The 20809-nt window shown below is 40.7% G+C and overlaps 1 protein-coding gene across 2 annotated transcripts; it reads left to right on the forward strand.

Annotated features, from left to right (window-relative positions):
- The first annotated feature begins 1503 nt into the window (after positions 1–1503).
- Positions 1504–12957, forward strand: BUB3 (BUB3 mitotic checkpoint protein). 2 transcript variants are annotated; one of them, XM_032423370.1, is made up of 8 exons: positions 1504–1700; positions 2153–2347; positions 2871–2940; positions 4725–4876; positions 7503–7661; positions 9527–9704; positions 10185–10401; positions 12611–12957. In XM_032423370.1, the coding sequence occupies exons 2-8, from the start codon at positions 2153–2155 to the stop codon at positions 12618–12620; spliced, it is 981 nt and encodes a 326-aa protein (XP_032279261.1). In that variant the 5' UTR covers positions 1504–1700; the 3' UTR covers positions 12621–12957. The 2 variants fall into 2 exon arrangements, with proteins under 2 accessions (XP_032279261.1, XP_032279260.1); XM_032423369.1 differs by having other exon boundaries at positions 1519–1700; positions 11377–12957.
- Positions 12958–20809: the final 7852 nt, after the last annotated feature.

Raw genomic sequence — 20809 nt, forward strand, 5'->3', positions numbered from 1 at the left:
AATCATACACACACTGTATAATGAAATACACTTAGATTTTATTAGCAGATAATTCATGCTCAGAATCTTGAAACTCTAATAGAATTAAATAAACAACTGGGAGAGGGAACCAAATAGAATTATTTGGAGATAAAATTAGTTAGCCAAAGTTAGAATGGAGGCAAGGCACTGCATTTTAAAATTCTTAACCTCACCATTAACTTGTTGAAAGAGAAAATATAGAGAACCAAGTATGAGGACTGGCAATGAGGGAGGGCAAGATTCTGTTCTTTTAGCAGTAATATCAACACAGTGGGCAGAAGGGTGGTTACTGTGTGTGTGTTTATTTTGTCAAGAATCCTAAAAAGAAGTGCACCTGAGTAGGGTCTGTGAATGGGTGAAGACCAACAACACTTTTCCTCTATTAATATACCTTAAAAGTTAAACACTTTAACTCCAACAATTTCCTCCCATTTCATACAAAATCACATAATAAAATAAGATTTTTTTTTCCACAAAAGGTAGTGAAAAAGAGGTTACAGTATGGATTAAATTGAAAATTGTCAATGAGTTTTTGATATTTAAGAGTAACTGAGTCACAGCATTCTAGTTATAAATTAAGAATTACTTTTCTTTTATGGAGATCAAGTAAGTTCCAGAAGCAAATTCTCGATTCTCCTATTTCTGTAGGAGTCTAGAAACAGATAATGGGAGCAAACTGAGACTGCAACTCTAGGGAGTTTTTGGGGTGGGAAGGTGAATGGGGAGAAGCTTGTAGCTGTCATTTTAGGACCCTGCTTAAATATACAGAAGCTTTCGAGCTTTAACGCACTGCAGAGTAATTCTTTTCCAGTCTGTCCACGCCTCTGGACAGGGAGTTCCCCCGAGAGCAAGGACTGTCTGATTAATGTATCTTCCCAGACGCTCTCACCAGACCTGGTACTCAGTGGGTGCTCAATAAACGTTTGCTGAAAGATGGAATGGAGGGATAAAGCATAGTAAAAATAAGGATGAGTTTTTATGATATCAACAGATCTTAAGACAATGGAAAATGTGAGACCCTGGTTAAGGGGTGGAAACGCCAGGAAAATGAGAATAAATCAGGGAAAAGTAATGCAATTGATTAGAGCAAATATTTCCACTCCAATTTTTGGTTAACTTCATGGGCGTATGCATGTCCAGTGAAAGGGAGAATAATTTAGCTCTACAGAAGTATTGACCAAAATGGGGTTCTTGCGTCTGAGAGGCTGAGTTGGGGAGTGCGCCACGGGTCCAATTGTAAAGAGCATCTTTCCCGCCTACTATTCAGAAGACCGGCCAGGCGTCGGCCCCCAGGAAACTACATTTCCCAGCGTGCTGCACAAGGGCGGGAGAGAGCGTGGGCTCAGCCTTGGCGCGGCGCACCTTGGGAATTGTAGTTTCCCCTCGTCCCTCTCGAGGACGCGTGCCTCAGCCTTGTGATAAAGGGAGACCACGTGATCGGAAAAGCCGCGGTTTGCCTTTGAGCCGGAACAAGATGGCTGGGTTGACCGTCGCCGGGCCTCCGAGCGGACCAATTGGCTGCCTCGAGCGAGACGTTGGCGTTTGAAATTAGCCAATGGCGGCCATATGCTGGAGCTTCCTCTCCGCCTCTTTCGCCTAGCCCGCGAGTGCTCGGAGGGAAGCGAGGAGGTGGTGGCGGCGGTCAGCGGCGGCCAAGTTGCTTCTAAGGGGAGCCCAAGGTAGCAGGGGCGAGGCGACGGGGCTCTGGGGCGGACTCTTTAGTGACATCCCAGGTCGGAGCCGGCCGCGGGGAACCCGTTTCGCTTTCAATCCTCTTTATTTTAGGAGCGTCCGGGGCGGTAGGCCTGGCGGAGGGGCCGGGGTGCGGGAGCCCGCGGTAGGCTATGCTGGGGGCTGCAGTTAGGGGTACCCCGGCGCGGGCCGGGCAGGTTGGGGCACCTAGAAGGGGCGGCGGGGGATGGGGGGGTGAGTTCCGACTGCGGCGGGCGCGCAGGGTCTGCGCAGGCGCAGACTCCGGGTCGCCGACGTTCTCTAGGTCCTTCCCCCCCTAAGACAGCCCCCCGTCCCGTAAGGCACCTCCTTACCGTGAAGCCCCCTGAATACGCGGCGTGCAGTCAGCCCAACACCCCATCCCGAGCCACTGGGGACTGACTGGTCGCTTGTTCCGTAGATGACCGGTTCTAACGAGTTCAAACTGAACCAGCCACCCGAGGACGGCATCTCCTCGGTGAAGTTCAGCCCCAACACCTCCCAGTTCCTGCTGGTCTCCTCCTGGGACACGTCGGTGCGCCTCTACGATGTGCCGGCCAACTCCATGCGCCTCAAGTACCAGCACACCGGCGCCGTCCTGGACTGCGCCTTCTATGTAGGTGTCCTCAGTTCGCGCACCTGCCCCCTTTGTTTTAGGATATCCTGTGCTGATACCGTCCTTCTGCCAGTGTCGGGTAGAAGTTATTTGGCTAGCTCTTAAGATTTTCCTTAACACTTGTCTTGAGCCAAATACAGTTTTTTGGGGGGTTGGGGTTATGCAGACGGCGGAAACGGTCTCCTCTTTCAAAAAGAGTAACCCTGCAAACTTTGTGGGTATATGACATTTGTATTTGAAATTTACAAGACAGTAAAATTTGGTTGCCTCATCAAAAGGAGGGTTTTTTGTTTTCCCTAGGAAATAGGAATGCCTGTGTGCTCTCAGCCAATGTGGTGAACAGCCCTTCTTTATTTTGCTGATGTTATTTTGGTGACCACTTATTTGCTCTATTTTGTGTGTGTGAGAGCCCAGTGTACATCATCCTGAGCATAAAGTGAACAGTTGGCTGTAGAAACAGGAATTTTGAAACACTTTGTAAACGTCTATAACTTTTGAATGACTTGAAACTTCTATTTTGTAGGATCCAACACATGCTTGGAGTGGGGGATTAGACCATCAATTGAAAATGCATGATTTGAACACTGATCAAGGTAATATGGGCACATTTTTATCAGTTTATTGTTTTCTCAGTTAGGGGACTAAAGTGTAAATGTTTATTTAGGAAGAGTGATTCCTGACTTGCTTAGTTCCCAAGTTGTTGACAAGTAATAGTAGCTTCAATTTAAGACTTTTCTGTTTAAATGATAACCATTAAATTACTGATCACAAAATATGCATGTACTTTCTCAGTAAATTCGTTCCATTAGGATCACCACTCTTAAGTGTTTACATGAAGTTGTCCTTAAGTATTTGACCTGTATCTGTCCTCAGAAGTGGACTGGACCCCATAGTAGTCTGCTGCTCATTAAGATTTTCCAGGATAGTGCTGATGTTTGAGTGTTCTCTTTTCAGAAGCTTATTTAGTTCAGACTGAAGGATGATAGGTCTTTAAAAATCTGATATATAAAAAAGCCAGTCCTGTCCAGCTACTATGTTAATTCTGCTTGTGTGATGATTTAGCATAGAATATGCTTCAGTTACATTTATTGAATGAATAATAAGATGACATTTTTTTTAAGTTAGTTTCTTAGAGGCCTGGATAGGAAATGACTTCACCAATTTTTTATGGTGACTTTGGAACAGAGCAGAAATGGAATGGAACTCAAATGTACAGAGCTCTTGGAGCATTAAAAACATTATTTTTGTATGTGCATACATTAGGTCTAGATGTCCTTGAAGCGGGTGGCACGGCACAGAGGTGACTAGCTGAGCATTAGCGGGACGATGGGAGAATGTAAAGAAGATGAGCACGCTATTTTGCCCAAAAAAAAAAGAGAAGAGGTTATTTCATGAAAGTCACTCTGTCATGTAACTTAGAACTGCAAAACTATTTGGTTTTGTGAGATTATTCTATATAGTAAGTTAGCTTGCAGGTTTGGGTCCTATTTGTTGGAAAACTTAGGGGAAAAAACACAAATACAAAGATTTTTGATATGGAGACCATAGTTAAGGGAATTAGCTGTTTATTCTCAGGAGGTCATTGCTGAACTTCATGAGGTCATGTTTTTTCTTGTTTAAATGATACATTTTTTAAATAGGTAGTTTTCCTGTTTGAGGATCAGGATCACATATTTTTCTTTGTCGTATCCTTAGCATGTGGCATAGATTTTGTCACATACTTGACATTTAGTAGATGTTCATTGAATGAATGGATGAGATAGTGTGAAGAGTTGAAATTGAAAGGAAAGAAATTGTCTATTGGAAATTTGACCCACCATGAAGACCAAGTGGACTAATCATAAGACTCCCTGCCTGCTTTATCCCCCAGCTTTCAGATATGCTGTTACCACATAAATAAGTTTCTTATAAATGTTGGCTTTAATGCAGTAAGTTTTATCCAGATCCAGGAGACCAGAGTTCTCTACTCATTCTTTCATTCAGCAGGTATTTGAGTATCTACCGTGTGTCAGAACCTGCAGTAGATAAAGTCAGAACTATGATGTTCAACAAGGTTTCTGATTTTAAGGAATCTAGAATCAGATGAGGAAAAAAAGCCAGATATGCCACCAATTTAACGTAATGTGAAATTCAAGTCAGCCTTTGGTATGTACCATGTTAGTGAATCAAACCATGCATTGTAAGGTGCACAGAGAGGAATGGATGACTATTTATAGTCATGTAGAAATTTTTCTATATGCAGACATTTTCATTGAGTTGGTGGAAGCCGATTCATTACAGTTTAATCAATGTTTCCTTCTATTGTTCACTTGAGGAATCTTTGTTTAGTGGAGGTAGTAAAGCTGGGTGATTTTTTTTTTTCTTTCTCCCCCTGTAGAAAATCTCGTTGGAACCCATGATGCCCCTATCAGATGTGTTGAATACTGCCCTGAAGTGAATGTGATGGTGACAGGGAGTTGGGACCAGACAGTTAAACTGTGGGATCCCAGAACTCCTTGTAATGCAGGGACCTTCTCTCAGCCTGAAAAGGTAGGCTCTTTACATTCAAAATAGAAATTATAATCTTTGGGGTGATTTGATTTGATACACGTTTGATGAATATGGTGTTGAATTTGAAGGTTAATTAAGAGTTGATGAGAGGTGCCTGGCTGGCTCAGTCAGTAAAGAACACGACTCTTGATCTTGGGATTATGAGTTTGAGCCCCACATTGGGCGTAGAGATTACTTTAAAAAAAGTTGATTTTTTTTGAAGCAAAGGGATTGGATTTTGGTATTTGGGTCAGCTTTTTTTTTCCTGTTTGTTGTCATCTTTGTACTGGATAGTAGTGGCTTAAATAAACCCACTGCTCTGTATTGTTAATGCTTTAAATCCCGGCACTGAGAAGCAACTCAGTGCCTTTTCAGAGAAGTCATTTAGCAAAGACTGTTGGATTGCCTTAAATTGGGTTTGACATGCCCAAACCAGGAAGTGGGACAGAGCATCACTCATTTTCACTTATGACCTGAGGTTTCATTTGAGTGGACTGTTAAGAAGGTGGAATGGGTTATCTTGAAGTTGAAGTTAGTGAGAAAGGTGTCCTATATTCCCTGGGTTTTGCCATTTATTTATTTATTTTTAATGTTGACAGATGTCGTTTGAAGGCTCTCCTGAAGAAAGCTTTTTTAAAACTGAAACTTTGTGTATTATTCTGATCTTTTGATCTGTACAATGAAAGTGTAATTGAGCATTCTTGCTGTATCCTCATCAGACTATCAGGTGGTAGTTAATTTTAAAGATTGATTGTTTTAGCAGTTTAAAGGTATCCTTCACTTGAGTCTATTTCCTTAGTGTAAATATACTATTCAGTTCCTGTTAGCCATCATTATATACTGTAGTGCATCCAGAGAGCCATTATTTCTGTCACATCACAGTCGAATCTACTCCTGGCAAGACCTTTGTTCAGAATAAAATAATTGCATTGTTTCTAGTTTTGATTTATGGTTGTATGTAACATGTTAAGAGCTGTGATAAATTGCTGGCAGAATATTGTATAATGGACAGCCACACTGAATCAAGCTGCTTATTGGTTCAGCAAGGTTCATTATGTCACCTTTTTTAATACTTTCTTTGATAAATGTATATACCTAGTCAGTAGCATGACAGTGGTTTCACATGATTTACGATCAGTGGGGATGGAAAGCCCTATTAGAAGCTTGTGTGTCACCTGTATAGTAAAGATTTAAGATAAAATTCCCAATCTGATTGTACTGTTATAAATCGATCTCTTTCTGGATTCTGTGTTTTTTAAGTTTGGCGTTTCACATGTCTTAGGTTAATTTCTATTTTTCTGCAAACATTGTGCTTTCTGAATAAACTGCAGTAGATCTCGCATTTGTCTTATTTAAATATGCTTATGTTAAATCTACTGTTTTGAATCTTTTTAATTCCTGATTTTTCCCTTAGTCAAATTAGTTGTTGAATTTTAAGGTCAGAAATCTGCGACTCTTGGGTTGTTGTATTGTTAAACCTAACTTGGTATTTTGAGGTGGTGGTATATCGTTAACACATTAGTGATTACTAACCTTGTGGTTTAGTTACTGAATGTTAAAGAGATGTCTTACCAGGCCGTGGGCTCTCTTCATTTTTTAATAGTGATTCTTCAGGTTTTAAAATATTAAATCAGATTAAATTAGAGTTGCTTCTTAGTTGAAAGTAATAACCAGAGTACAGTTTTATGCCTGAAGTCTAGATTTAAAAAAATTATTTAATATGATCAGGAAAATACATTTTGGCACTATTTTCATGAATTTGCTATTTGAATTTGACATATTTGAAAACAAACCACTTGAAATACTTGCTGGCAGGAAATTCTATGATTATAAAGGAATTTTTTATGGAAATTTTTTTAATACCGTAAAAAGGGCATTATGTGGGGAAAATAGATGCCTGTAAGGGAGAAAATGCTTTTTAAATTTTCGCTGAAGATGAACTTTGTCTTGAGTGTTTAGTAGGACATCAAGGCACAAGAATGTGCTTTGTCACATGCCAGACCACTGTTCTTGTCTTTTAATTTTGAGTACATATGCCACCAAAAGCAGCTAAGCAGCTAATTAATGATGGCTCCTTCATTCTTCTTGGAAAGGCCTTTTTATTCACTGTGACAGCTAGAAAATCAAGATTTTTAAGAGTTAACAAGATGAAATCTTTTTTTAAAGGGTGGTCATAGACAAATAACTTGGAAAATGATTATTTTATGAAAAGCTAGAAGCCTATCGAGAGGTCTCATCTTGAATTGTTTTTATGACTTTATTATCTCCTTTTTTGAGTAGTTTTTACACTTATATTGTTACTAAATGAAACAAGAAGGCTGGAAAAATTGCTTAATAATTGAATTTGTTTTAGTAACCAAGAGAATTAAGTCTTCAAAAGTGTTTTTGCAGAATTAATTAGAATGTACATTATATGATACATGACTTAAGTATTAAGAATATTTTGGATTGATTATTTTGTGCACATTACTTGGTTTGTGTAACTGTAGCATTTAAAATTTAATGCCTGTGTTTGAGAACCTGATCAGCTAACTTTTATGGTTTCACAGTTAGTGGACTTCTTTGGGGACAAAATGGCCTGTTTAGGCAAATGGGTGGATTTAGTAAGTTTTGGTCTTCTTGAAAGGTGTATACCCTCTCAGTGTCTGGAGACCGGCTGATTGTGGGCACTGCAGGCCGCAGAGTGCTGGTGTGGGACTTACGGAACATGGGCTATGTGCAACAGCGCCGGGAGTCCAGCCTCAAGTACCAGACTCGCTGCATCCGGGCATTTCCAAACAAGCAGGTAGGTACTGACCTATTCCCCACCCCCGTTTGCGAATTTGAAAATAAGATCTCATCTCATTGGTCACTGCCTTTTAAAGCTTTGCTTTTTAAAAAATGTTTTGAGTACTGATTTAGAATTTGCTGTAGTTACATTTTCAACAGCCTTGTGTTATAGAGTAGTGTGTTAACCCAGTTTCATATAAGATCTTGATGTTCAGAGGGGGCGCCTGGGTGGCTCAGTCGTTAAGCGTCTGCCTTCGGCTCAGGCCATGATCCCAGGGTCCTGGGATCGAGCCCCGCATCGGGCTCCCTGCTCGGCGGGAAGCCTGCTTCTCCCTCTCCCACTCCCCCTGCTTGGTTTCCTCTCTCACTGTGTCTCTCTCTGTCAAATAAATAAATAAAATCTTTAAAAAAAAAAAAAAAGATCTTGATGTTCAGAGAGGTTAAGTAATCTATCAGTGGTTTGAATAGAGGTCTTCTGATTTTCTTGGTCCAGGATGCTTGACAGATATATGGTAATCAGAGAGCGTTTTGCATATATTTCAATTTACCAAACCGGTGATTTCAAATTTAAATCTGGAAATTTAGGATTATGGAATTTGCTGTACTCTTTTTTTTTTTTTTTTTTTTTTGCCTCTTTTTAACTCTGATACTAATAGAGTTCTTTAGCTGGTCTGACAGCAGAACTTGGATTTTTTTTTTTTTTTTTAGAGAAGGCGATAATCCTTAGGTAATGACTACCTCTTGAAACATGGGGTGGGTTCCCCTCCCCGTCATCACTGCTAAACAAGATTGCCCTGTTTATTAGTGAGCCTCTTTTCCCCTCAAATCCTTAAAGTTTGAAGGAGAGTTGGTGGTGGTGTCAGCTGCTATAAGAATTTTATGAGAGGAAAAGTCATTAAAAACGGCAGATATCTTTGAAATCTTTTGCTGTCCTTTAGTGGTTGAGGAGCTAGATGCAATTATGTCAGTTATTCTCTTGGCCCTTTATCTCGAAAGGCTGGTACCTCAAATGGTGATCACAGTTCTTTTTCTCAGGAAATTGTAAATTTCCATTGAAGATAAGGCATTGAAGTTATGTGACTTTTAAAGATTTGACTGTGATTATAAGATATCCTTGTATTTATAAATATTATTTTTATGTCTTATGTCTAAAACTTTGTTAGTACATGTTTCTAGTTGATGATGGAAGTTTAAGATTTCACTGATTTTTTTTTTCTCCTTAAGTAGTTTTCCAGGAATAATTCTTTTTCATACCTTTAGAATTAAAAAAATAAATAAAATATAGGGTTCATATTATCATATCCTTTAGTTTCTTTGACATATTGTCATTTCAAGGAAAGGTGAGAAAAGGTTTGAAACGGCAAACTACTTTGAACATTGTTGAAAATCTGTGTTGTTTGTGTGTGAACTCAACATGCTGTACTTAAATGCAAAAGGCAGAATGACTGAGGTGGAAGGCTGGTGTTCTCATTGATTCGGATCATTGATACCCGCCCCCCCCCCCCGCCCCTGCCGAAGGACACACAGTTCTTAAGAGTTGTTGGAGGTGAAGAGGCACAGAGCACAAATTTGAGCCCCCTCTGGACAAGACAACAAATAAATGATACTGAAGCACTTTAAAATTCTTGTCTAGATTTGACAAAATTACTAGATGTGATAGCCTTATTTTTCTTTTTTTATAGAATGGGTATAAGTGTTCTTTAACTCTTGGACCGGTCATAGCTATGTTACTATAGTTTAAAACCTGTACCTGGTTAAAAGCTGGCTGTAGTTTCGTTTCTGAAATAATCCTCTTTAGTGCAGGTTGAATTTGGAAATTAGTGCCTTGTTTTTGGAAGCTGGAGTAACCGTTCTTGTCCTTCTCTGGTTCCCTCCTGACAGGGTTATGTTTTAAGCTCCATTGAAGGCCGAGTGGCAGTTGAGTACTTGGACCCAAGCCCTGAGGTACAGAAGAAGAAGTATGCCTTCAAGTGTCACAGACTAAAGGAGAACAACATCGAGCAGATTTACCCAGTCAATGCCATTTCCTTTCACAACATCCACAATACGTTTGCCACAGGTATGGTGTAGCATGTGTGCGTACGTCACATCGCTGAGAGAACACTTTTGCTTTATTTTATTTCAGTTAAATTAATTGTAGAGAGAAAAGGGGGGGAGGGGTAGAGGGAGGGGAGGGCTAAAGAGAGAATCCTAAGCAGACTCCGCACTGAGCGCAGAGCCCGCCGTGGGGCTCGTGGGGCTCGATCTCACAACCCCAAGATCATGACCTGAGCCAAAATCAAGAGTCGGACACCCAACTGACTGAGCCACCCAGGCGCCCCAACAATTTTGCTTTAACTGAACGTTAGACAATTAATTACACTTAGGAAGGGTTTTTAAAAAATTGTGCTTGTTTTTTCTGACATTTAGGAAGTAAAAATTTTATCGTCTGTGGGGAAAATGTAACTTCTGTGACCTTAAAAATTAACCATTAAGGATAATGGTTTTTTTCTGTACCTGCTTTTAAGAACCATTTTACCTCTTTTGAAATGACTTGCAGGTGGCTCTGATGGATTTGTAAACATTTGGGATCCATTTAACAAAAAGCGACTGTGCCAGTTCCATCGGTACCCCACCAGCATTGCATCCCTGGCCTTCAGTAATGATGGGACCACGCTTGCAATAGCATCGTCGTATATGTATGAAATGGATGACACAGAACATCCTGAAGATGGTATCTTCATTCGCCAAGTGACAGATGCAGAAACAAAACCCAAGTGAGTATGCTTCACCTGTATTTGAGCCTTTTCTTGCATTCAACCCAGGATTTATTAATTTTTCTAAATTCATGAATAGCATTGTTGATGCCTGCTCGATATTACAGCTGACTGTAGGGTTGGAGTTGATTTTATCTTGTTCTCCCCAAGCTTTCAATATCCGTAGGTTGATAGACGTCTGATGGATAAAATTGTGCCTAGTTGTTTGGTAGAGAAGAATGTCAAACTCTCATTCTTCTTGAATAGGCACTATTATTTGAATCTCTGGAGTTATTACTAGCTCATTGCTTCAAAATTAAGTTGAGGAATTCAAGAATAATTTATTTTAGCAAATTCTGTTTAAGATATTTAAGAATTTGAACTGCCAAAAATCTTTCCTCTCCACAGAGGTTGTTTCTTTAATATTTACACAAAGTGAATGACCTTCAGGTCTTACTGGAAACCCAGAGTAATATGGCCTTGCCTGGAATAGCAAATTTCCGTAGTTTTGAAATTTTCATAGCTGTCTTTGGCTCTTGGTTGTAACTGTTAACAGAGAGGAACGATTTACATTTTTTTGGTACTAACAGGGCAAAGCTCTTTACTTAATTACCTGCACCAGGCCTGAGGGAAAACCGATACTTAGGCTCTGGTTAAACCATAAAATACTTACCCCAGGGGTCTTTGTCTGTTCTCTGTCCCTCTCTACCCAGGCCTCAATAAATATGGAATGACTGAATGTTTTCAGGATTCTTCTACTTGTCTGAGTTAAAATGGTTTAGCACCCTTGCTAAATTGGTTGAGTCCCTGAAAAGGGGCAGAGTATTAAATATTCAATATCATGCATACTTTTACAGGTTTGACTTTAGCAAAGACTTAGCATGTGAAGCCTGTTGGATAAAGGGCTGTGTTTGCATTTAATCTCTCACTTTTGTGTTTCTTGTCCTGGCCGGCCATTTTGATCTCATGCTGTTCTTTTTTCTTTTGAACTTGTAGGTCACCATGTACTTGACAAGATTTCATTTACTTAAGTGCCATGTTGATGATAATAAAACAATTCGTACTCCCCAATGGTGGATTTATTACTATTAACAAAGAAACCAGGGAAATATATTAATTTTAATATTATAAGAACCTGAAAATAATGGAAAAGAGGTTTTTATTGATTTTTTTTTTTTTAAACGAACACTTTTAAGTGCATGAGATGGTTGATGGTTTGTTGCATTAAGGGTATTCTGGGCAAACAAAATTGGAGGGCAGTGATTACACTTTTGAGAATCAGTTTTGACCTTGATAATTTTTGTTTCCACTGTGGAAATACATGTTTGTAAATAAATATAGGTAATAAAAATCCTTTTGCATTCTTTCTGGACCTTAAATGGTGGAGGAAAAGGCTCTTGAGCCATTTGTTTCTTTTGCTGGTTGTAGTTGCTAATTCGAAAGCTGCTTCAGACTGCCTCATGAGGAGGTTAATCTACAATTAAACAGTATTTCCTCTTGGCCGTCCATTATTTTCCGAAGCAGATGGTTCATCGTTTCCTGGGCTGTTCAACAAAGCAAGGTTAAGGTTAGACTCCTGGGAATCAGCTAGTTTTCAATCTTATTAGGGTGCAGAAGGAAAACTAATAAGAAAACCTCCTAACTTCATTTTGTGACTGTAAACAATTATTTATTAGCAAACAATTGATCCCAGAAGGGCAAATTGTTTGAGTCAGTAATGAGCTGAGAAAAGACAGAGCATATCTGTGTATTTGGAAAAATAATTGTAACGTAATTGCAGTACATTTAGACAGGCATCTATTTGGACCTGTTTCTATCTCTAAATGAATTTTTGGAAACATTAACAAGGTTTACATATTTCTCTGACATTTATATAGTTCTCATGTCCATTTCAGTTGCCCAGCCGCTGGTGATTAAGGTTAAAAAGAAAAAAATTATAGTGAGAATGAGATTCACTTTAATGTAATGCCCTGAAACAGAACACGAACTTCGCTTGGCCTGTTCCAGCTAGTTCCACATAGTGTTTCTGTGGTCAGACTTTGGTGTTTATTTATATTATTTGCAAATGTATGTTTTGAATGGGCCTTGGACCTTTACTGAAATTTATCCATGACATGTTTTTTAAGAAATTCTTTTGATACAGAGAAAGATCTTTTATTTTCTGAGTGTTTCAGTGAAAACTTAGTGTAAGTCTGAACCCATCTTTTGAAATGTATTTTCTTCATTGCAGGTCCACCTAATCATCTCGTGAAAGTGGTTTCTCTATGGCAAGCTTTGTTTTGCTTCCTACAAATACATACTTATCCCCTAAGGGATGCGTTATAGTCATTGTGGACACCTTATTTAGTATGTGGATTTCTCTGTTTTCTGTCTTAACAAAAAACATGTCTGTGTGCCCTTTCATGCTGACTGTATGGGATGAGGAGTCTTTGTGTCCTTGTGTGGTAGTCTGAAGAATTGTTTTTACCCCCAGAAAGCCCAGTTGCTGTTTATGAGCAGCTAGAGCTCTTTTTGTAAAATAATTTAAACCTGTTATTTCCATGCTGTCTAATAAATCAGAGATTCAGAACCCTTAAATGTTGGATGTTTTTAAATGTTGGTAATTAATGTAATTTACTTCATAAAAAGGCTTCTGTAAAGCAAAACTCGCTTCATCAAGGGCCTGGTGGGGATGACATTTTACCTTTAAGTCCACACTGCCTCGTTTAATTATGTCTATTCTGGTGTATGTTGGGGATTCAGTCCTGGCTAAAGTGATCTGTTGGAGTTCTGCCATTTCCCTCATGCCCTCTTGCTGGATCAGCAGGGCCCTTGAGCCAACTGTGTAGCGTCACAGGGTGGGCACAGACAGCGTGGCAGCTGACGGGCGCCCTTTGGCAGGACTGTCCCAGTGCTGGTGCAGTAGGGCTCATGTGGCTCACACATCCCTGTGCTGATGCGGCCATTGTACGCGCACACACACAGCCAAATGACACACCCGTCTGTGCTTATCCATCAAACGCTAAATCAAAGTGAAGCCCTTGGGATGGTAAATAATGTAATAGCCAGAGACTGATGGCATTGGTTCTTCAGTGCGATTATGTGCTTTTCAGAGTCATAACCACTTGGTTGAGGACAAAGCATAAATTTAAAACATTGTTTAACTGAAAGGGAATTAATACGGTATTGTAAAAGGTGACTAAAATTAAAGCAATGTTGGGGACCTGTTTTGAGTTCGTGGTGTGGGAGAGCTATTTGTGTACTTACATCTGGATGTCCTCTGTCTCTTGAAACCAGATGTGTCTCAACCTGAATGTGTCTCCCTACCTCCCTTGTGGACCTGTTAACCCGCTCTTGTTCACAGTTTGCCTGTTTGGGATTATAGCCACCTTTCCCCCAAATGACCCAGGGGTAATACCTTAGTGTTTTCCTTGATTTCCTTTTTCCATATTCTCTTCACTGTTTTTAAGTGTCTCTTCTGATGATTCTTCTTTCTGCTGCTCCTCTCCCACTGCCCCTCACCCAGCTGGGGAGTACAGCAGCCTCCAGCCTCCGCCCGGAGTTCTGCGTCTTCTGGAACAGTGACTTTCAGACCTTTTAGCTGGGATCCAAGTAGGAAATACATTTGAACAGAGGTCAATCCAGTATGTGTAATAGAGACAAATTTCATAAAGTATTCCTTGCCCTTTGTACATGTGATGCATCTGTTTTTTTTTCTTTTCCTTTCCTTTTTTTTTTTTAAAGATTTATTTATTTGACAGAGACAAAGCGAGAGAAGGAACACAAGCAGGGGGGAGTGGGAGAGGGAGAAGCAGGCTTCCCGCTGAGCAGGGAGCCCAATGCGGGGCTCGATCCCAGGACCTCGGGATCACGACCTGAGCCGAAGGCAGACACCTAACAGCTGAGCCACCCAGGCGCCCCTTGCCTTGCCTTTCTTTTCATTCTTTCCTTTCTTTTTATTATTTCCTTTCTTTCTTTCAAGAAATGCTGGCTATGGCCCCCTGAACTGATTTTATAACACATGCCTTGCCACCTCTAATTTGGGAAAGCTGCTCTATACCACACAAGACTTTAAAAACGCTTGCTCTTTTTCTCATTCTGTGCTTGGGATTGTCCAGTGCTCCCCATTGCTCATAGAAGTCCCTGGATCACTTTACGAGAAGGCGTGTGTCCAAGGCCTGCAGATCACCAGGAAGCCACTGCTGACTGTCCAGGTGGTCTTAGAAGAATGGGGATGGGCCTGACCACTGGGGATTCTGACAAGTAGATGCTTATGTGGGGGCAGCAATACCTGGTTTGAGTTCTTCTGTGTAGAAACTTAAGGGTACATCAGCAGTTCCTCTTGTAGTGGGGAAAATCCAGGCCTGATTGGACGGAGGCCAGACCTCAAAGTTTGCCTTTGGCATTCAAGCCCTTTATTGTTTTGCTTTTGTTATCTGTTAAAGAGGTGTGTCCTAAGTTGTTTTGCTGTGTATGAATCTCTTCAGTGAAAAAGGATTGAGTGGTCAAATAAGATGATTTCTTCCCCAGGAGGAGGAGGCTCAGTGCACGTTATCTGTGCTAGAGCTTGGAGAACTCCAGCAGTAGAGACATACCTGATACTTTGTTAAACCTAGTTTTCCCAAATGTGTTTGCCCCTGAGCCTCTACTCGTTGCCCCATTCCCTTCTCCCCACACCCTCCATACCCCCCCATCCCCAACACTGTACTTTTTACCATTTCCCAGAGAAAACATTAGGATTCTGTACTCTGAGTGAGTGCCGGGCTGTTTGCTTTACTGTTGCTCAGTTACACACACTGACTACCAGATTTCACGGTCTGCTCAGGCTTTTCCCTTTTCTGAATTGCTCTTGCAGTTTTAATTTGAATCCTTCTGCAAGGTCCTGTTCAAGATCCTCTTGGCCATGAAGCCTTCCAACCTTACTCCAGCTTACAAGAGTATATGCTTCCTCAAAACGTGCATGAAGCACTTCTTGTTTATATACCTTTAGCATGTACTGCCTGGCATTTTAACGTTTTTGTATGCGCACACCTTGCCTCCCGTATTACATTCCATCAAAAGCAGGGACTGTATCTTTTTGTACTCCGGCACATGAGCATTGGGCCACTTTGGTATTGCTGGATAATAGAGGTGATCCCTTTTTCAAAAGCAATTTTCAATATAATTTTGTTTTTTTAAGATTTATTTATTTTAGAGAGAACGCAAACAACAGGAGGGGCAGAGGGAGAGAGAAGCTCCAGCAGACTCCCCACTGAGCGCAGGGCCCAGTGCGGGGTTCAGTTTCACAACCCTGAGATCATGACCTGAGCCGAAATCAAGAGTTGGATGCTCAACCAACTGAGCCACCCAGGCGCCCCATCAATACAGTTTTGGAATAGTGTCCAGTGTACTGGACATGTGACCTTCAGCTTTGTTAATTCAGTAAGCATTTAGTAACTGTTACAGAATTAATATGTTAATTGTAGAAACATTTAGATAACAGCATGCAAAAAATGAATTGCACTATATCACATAGTCCTACAATAGGAGATAATATTTTGGTTATCCAAAATCCATCCTTCAGAATTTTCTGTGAATAACCGATTTTGTTTAACCACATCAAATGAAAATGCCTGGGTGAACGTATTTGGAGATTTTATTTGGGATGGTGTGATGTATGGTACATGCCATGTGTCTTGGTGACATTGACTTTGAGGAGGTATCCTAGATGTATTTTGAAGTAACGGGTGGCTGATCATCCCCTAGAGCATTTGAAGCACGAATGCAAGAGATCTTATGGCGGTGGCTGAGAGGAGCCTGGCCCTGGAGAACTCATGACATATTTCAAATTTGCACCCGCAAGTGTCATATTGGGCAGGTGCTCCAAATGACTGGTGACAGTTTGTAAGTGAGCTGCTTCTCACATGGCCTCACTCTTTCGGCTGTTCCAGAGTGAGAAGCTGCAGGTGCCTATTTACCTACAGCTAAGAGGCTCCTGAGCAACTCTGCAGGCTCTAGTATATATAATTTTATAAAGTTTGGGTCATATGGAAGAATCTTGCTTTATACACTTAATGTGTTAGGAAAATTCTCTTGTTTGTTTCTTGCCTTATTTTTAATTGCCACCTCGTATGAAGTTTTGAACAAATATTTAATGCCTGTTGTATGTATGCCAGGCACTGTGCTAGGTGCTGAGGCTCCGGTGGTCAGTAGGATAAAGTCCCTGCTCTCCCTGGGTTTCCATTCTGGGGCAGGAATTGTGGCTGGTAGTGACAATTAGTGACATGTAGACAATTATAACTGACAAATGCTATCATGCTATAGTGTGACCAAGTTCTGCTTTTAAGCACTTGGCTGACCTTCGGTCCTCACATCTGCTATCCTATCAGTGAAGAGGGCAGGGGGGGTGGTTAAATTTTGTGACCGCTTTTAAAGCTAAGATCACGTCACTGGTTAATAATGAAGATACTATGACAACCTGGGCACCAGGAAAAGCAGTTTGGACAGAAAGCTCCTGTTCAAGAACCTTCTGGGTAGTACTTTAAAGAGGAAAGAGTGTAGCAAGATACCAGAGTCATAGAGCCTATCACCTGTGTGGCTTGTTACTCCTCCAGAATTGCGTCTGCTAGTTTATCGGGTCGGGCATGACGAGACAGCTTGAGTCTTGATTCTAGCCTTTGAACCTGACTCTGAATCCTAACTTTCTGCTTCATCCATTGTGTCACTGGCCACGTTAATTTCTGAGCCAGCTTCAGCATCTGTAAATGGAGAAAATACCTAATTCATGGAGTTACAAATGAGCGTGTAGCATGTTTCTGAGGGTGCGCCTGGCAGAGTCAATGAATAGCAAATCCTTGCTCTCCTTGGATAAAAAATATTCAATCTGTTGCTCTCATTCATTAGTCAGCTGACTTTCATTTTAGGTTTTCTTCTTTTTAGTAGATTAATGTAGTTCTCACATACCTGTAGGATTCCTAGTTCTTAAGTTTGCCAGTATATATATTGTTTTAAAAAACTGATAAGCTTTTTCAAGCATTCAGAAAAACAGTCACACAAGTCCACCATCCAGACTTTACAAAGTTAATATTGCCATCTTTACTTAATTGCTTATTTTTACAATAAAGCCTTGCACATACCTGGGGCCTCATTTGTACCCCTCTGTCACCCCATTCCCACTTTTCTTTTTAAGAGTTGTACCCATTTATGCCTTTAGGCTCATGTGGTATCCACATACATGTTTTTAAAAGTTGCAGAAATGGTATACTGTTTCTGTCCTGGAACGAGCCCACCCCTGTTCTTCATTAAGTGTGGTTAATAAGATGTAGAAGGAAAAGGACAAAGACGGGATCATTTGTAGGGAAACAGCAAAGCAGCAAGGTTATATAGTGGAGTGACTGAGTGAGTGCCCCCTTTTTCCTAGGAGTAGATCAGCCACCATCTTTCACTGGGGAAAGAACTTACTTAAGCTATTAGGTCTAGTTACAGCAATTTCCTTAAAAAAAAAAAATGGCACCTGGCTGGCTCCATTGCTTTGGAACTAGCACAAAGAGAAACTCACTGTTGAGTCTGGTGCCTACAGATACCCATTGGACTACTGAGTACAAAGGTACTTTTCCCTTGATCAAGGGCGTGTTGCAACAATGCTTTCATTTTTTTTCAAAAAAATTTTTATTTTTAAGTAGGTTCCACATCCAGTGTGGAGCCCAACATGGGGCTTGAACTCACGACCCTCAGATCGAGACCTGCGCTGAGATCAAGAGTCGGAGGCTTACTGACTAAGCCACCCAGGCGCCCCAACATTGCTTTCATATTTGAAGGATACCCACAGAACTTGTGGGGTTGTCGTGGGTCGTTGGCTTAGTTGGGAAGTATTTTATATCCCGAGGGAAGAAATCTGAAGGTAAAAATGGGACTGTGATTTATGGAGAGCTGTCATTGAGCAAATACAACACAAGTTAGCTTGCCTGATTAATAAAACTTAAAATTTGGCAACCAGCTTTCAGAACTTATTTTAAATGAAAAGCAGTTGGTTTTATTTTGTTCTTTGGCTTTCCGTGAATACACCACTGGTGGTCTGACTTTCCAAATCACCTGACTTGAATAGAGAAATGGAAAAAGAAATGTTTTGCTTTCCTTAGCTTTAATGTCATAGGGTGTCACACTGAAGTAATTGAAGGCTCATTTCCAGTGGTTTATTTCATTAACTAATTTCCCAAGAAGTATTCTTTCACCTCTGACCATCCTAGCCAACAAACCTGAAGAAGCCATACAAATTATACCTACTGGTCTCTGAAGCACCGAAGTTTGCTTTTCCAATGTTGTAATGAAGTACCTTTCATCCCCTTTATAGGACTGTGTTATAGGCTATTGCAGTAATTTAAAACCTATGTACCTAGACTCCTGACCTTGTTATAACATCACTTTATAATTCTCAAAATACTTGGCTCTCGATTTTCTTAGTACCAGCCATGTATTCTTAAAGAGGCCAGACGATTTGTCTTCGGTGTTTTATTAGCCATATCTCCTCAGCCGGTAAGACCGAACATTCTTATTGAATTGCCTGACAAAAATCACTCAATTCTTTCATTATTTCGCAGCTTAACATGGCAGTCAGTTATTAGCATTCTCCCATTTACAGAAATACCCTTGGTTGGAATAATGGCAGTGTGCACCTTCAAGCTTTGGATGTGGAAGCAGCTCTGGTGCTGGGTTCACTGTTAGTTCATCAAGATTGCTGGGGATACTGTGGAGAAGCCCAGCTTTCCATATGTGACCAACATAGCGGTCCTCCTAGACGTGGAGGGCAAGTATGTTAACAGCCACTCAGCACGTTGCCCTTTGTTGCTGTTGTCCGTCAGGTGAACACTGACTTCAGTTACTAGCAGAAGTCTAGAACGGGTGCTGTTCGTTGAGAGCGCAGTCCTTCCTTGATGGCCTGGCTTTTGCTTGTGCTAATAGGATGTTAAATGTACTTGTAAAGGTTGGACTTCACCTTTGCTTTGCAATAATATGTACTATTTCAAAACATCTCGTGCTTATGCTGCCCACCGTTACCCAGGATTTTATTTTTGACTCCAATCCGAAGCTATTGAAGAGGAAGAGAAATCTCATTTATTTGGACTTCACTAACAGAGAATTTGTGATAAACTGACTTGACTTAGGAGAAAAAGCAAATGAGATCAGAGGGAATATATTTAACTCCTGAAAGGTGAATTCTTCATGGCGATTTAGCACATTGTTAGAGATAGTAGTAATATTTGATCTGTGCATCGAACAGGGCTTCTGCCTGGAGACGCTCGAGTGGCCATCCCCATCCTGAGTCTGGGCATGTTTAATGTTTCTAAAGAAGCACTTTTTGGCCGAAAACAGTGAAACAGTTTGATTTACCCGAGACCTCTAAGCTAGTAATTGGGGACAAACCTGTGGAAACAGGCAGAGACCAGCTTCTTGGGATTAATTAGGAAACAGTAGGACTAATCCGAAATTTAAATTGGGCTATCAAGGCAAAATTTTAATTTGGCCACCAGCAGAAATTTTAGAAAAGGTGAAAACCAGGAGAGGGTGATTCCTATTTCCTCTGTGGACAGCATTTAGACCTCTCTCAGCAAGTTTCTTGATTGATTTAATCTTTTTTATGTTTTTTCCTTGACTAGAGCTTAAGAGTGGAGTAGATGAGAAGAAAAAATAAAATTAGGGAAAGTTATTTTTAATTCTTGTTGCCTTGAGCATATCTAATTGTAGATTTGGAATTAAAGAGACAAAAATGCTTGTAAAAGCTTCTCCTTTTTTGGCACCTTGGGAGAAGGCGGCAAGAGAGGGAAGGGGACGTGTTGGAAGGGGAGACAGCCGTGCCAGAGGCTATGCCAGCATTTGTGGCTGGGATTGTCATTACTTTTGGCAGAAGGGGATTCGTCTTTGTTTTTCTTAGCCCTCCAGAAATACAAAGGTCAGGAATTAGAAACTGAAGAAATCAGTTTGAAACAAGCCTCCTTCGACCTCTGTGAGAACTTGCTGAGTGAGGGGTATCCCAAATCCGTGGACATCTGGAGAACAGAGATCTGAAAAGCTGCTTCAGGTCTGGCCTCTTACTGAACATTGAGGGCCTCATAGAAAACATGGAGTCGTGGCCATTCTTCTAATGGAGTCATCCATCACTGCCAAGTACTTGCTAGAAAAAATATCAGGGGTCTTTGACAGTAGCCTCCTCATCCTCAGAGATCAGAAGCCTGTGCCAGGCTGCATGTTACAATGGCGCACCGTTCCAGGTCTCTTGGCCACTGCATAGGGCTAATCCTCAGATCTGTAATTCAGGGGATACAGTCCTTCATTTTATCCCCCCTCTGTTCCTCTCTCACTTTGTCTTTTTCCCTTCTTTCCTTCAATCAACGGGCAGGTAATAATAGACATTTGTGTAAAAGTTAAGAAAATAAGGCCATTAGTGGGTTTTTTTTTTTTTAAAGATTTTATTTAT

Source organism: Phoca vitulina, unplaced genomic scaffold (assembly GCF_004348235.1).
Source record: "Phoca vitulina isolate PV1807 unplaced genomic scaffold, GSC_HSeal_1.0 scaffold28, whole genome shotgun sequence".
NCBI classification, from domain to species: domain Eukaryota; kingdom Metazoa; phylum Chordata; class Mammalia; order Carnivora; family Phocidae; genus Phoca; species Phoca vitulina.

Bases quoted from the DNA above. Each gene is read 5' to 3' on its own strand.
- BUB3 (XM_032423369.1), top strand. From the start codon at position 2,153: ATGACCGGTTCTAACGAGTTCAAACTGAACCAGCCACCCGAGGACGGC. The intron at 2,941-4,724 runs GTAATATGGGCA...CTCCCCCTGTAG, and splicing joins TGATTTGAACACTGATCAAG to AAAATCTCGTTGGAACCCAT. The intron at 9,705-10,184 runs GTATGGTGTAGC...AATGACTTGCAG, and splicing joins CCACAATACGTTTGCCACAG to GTGGCTCTGATGGATTTGTA.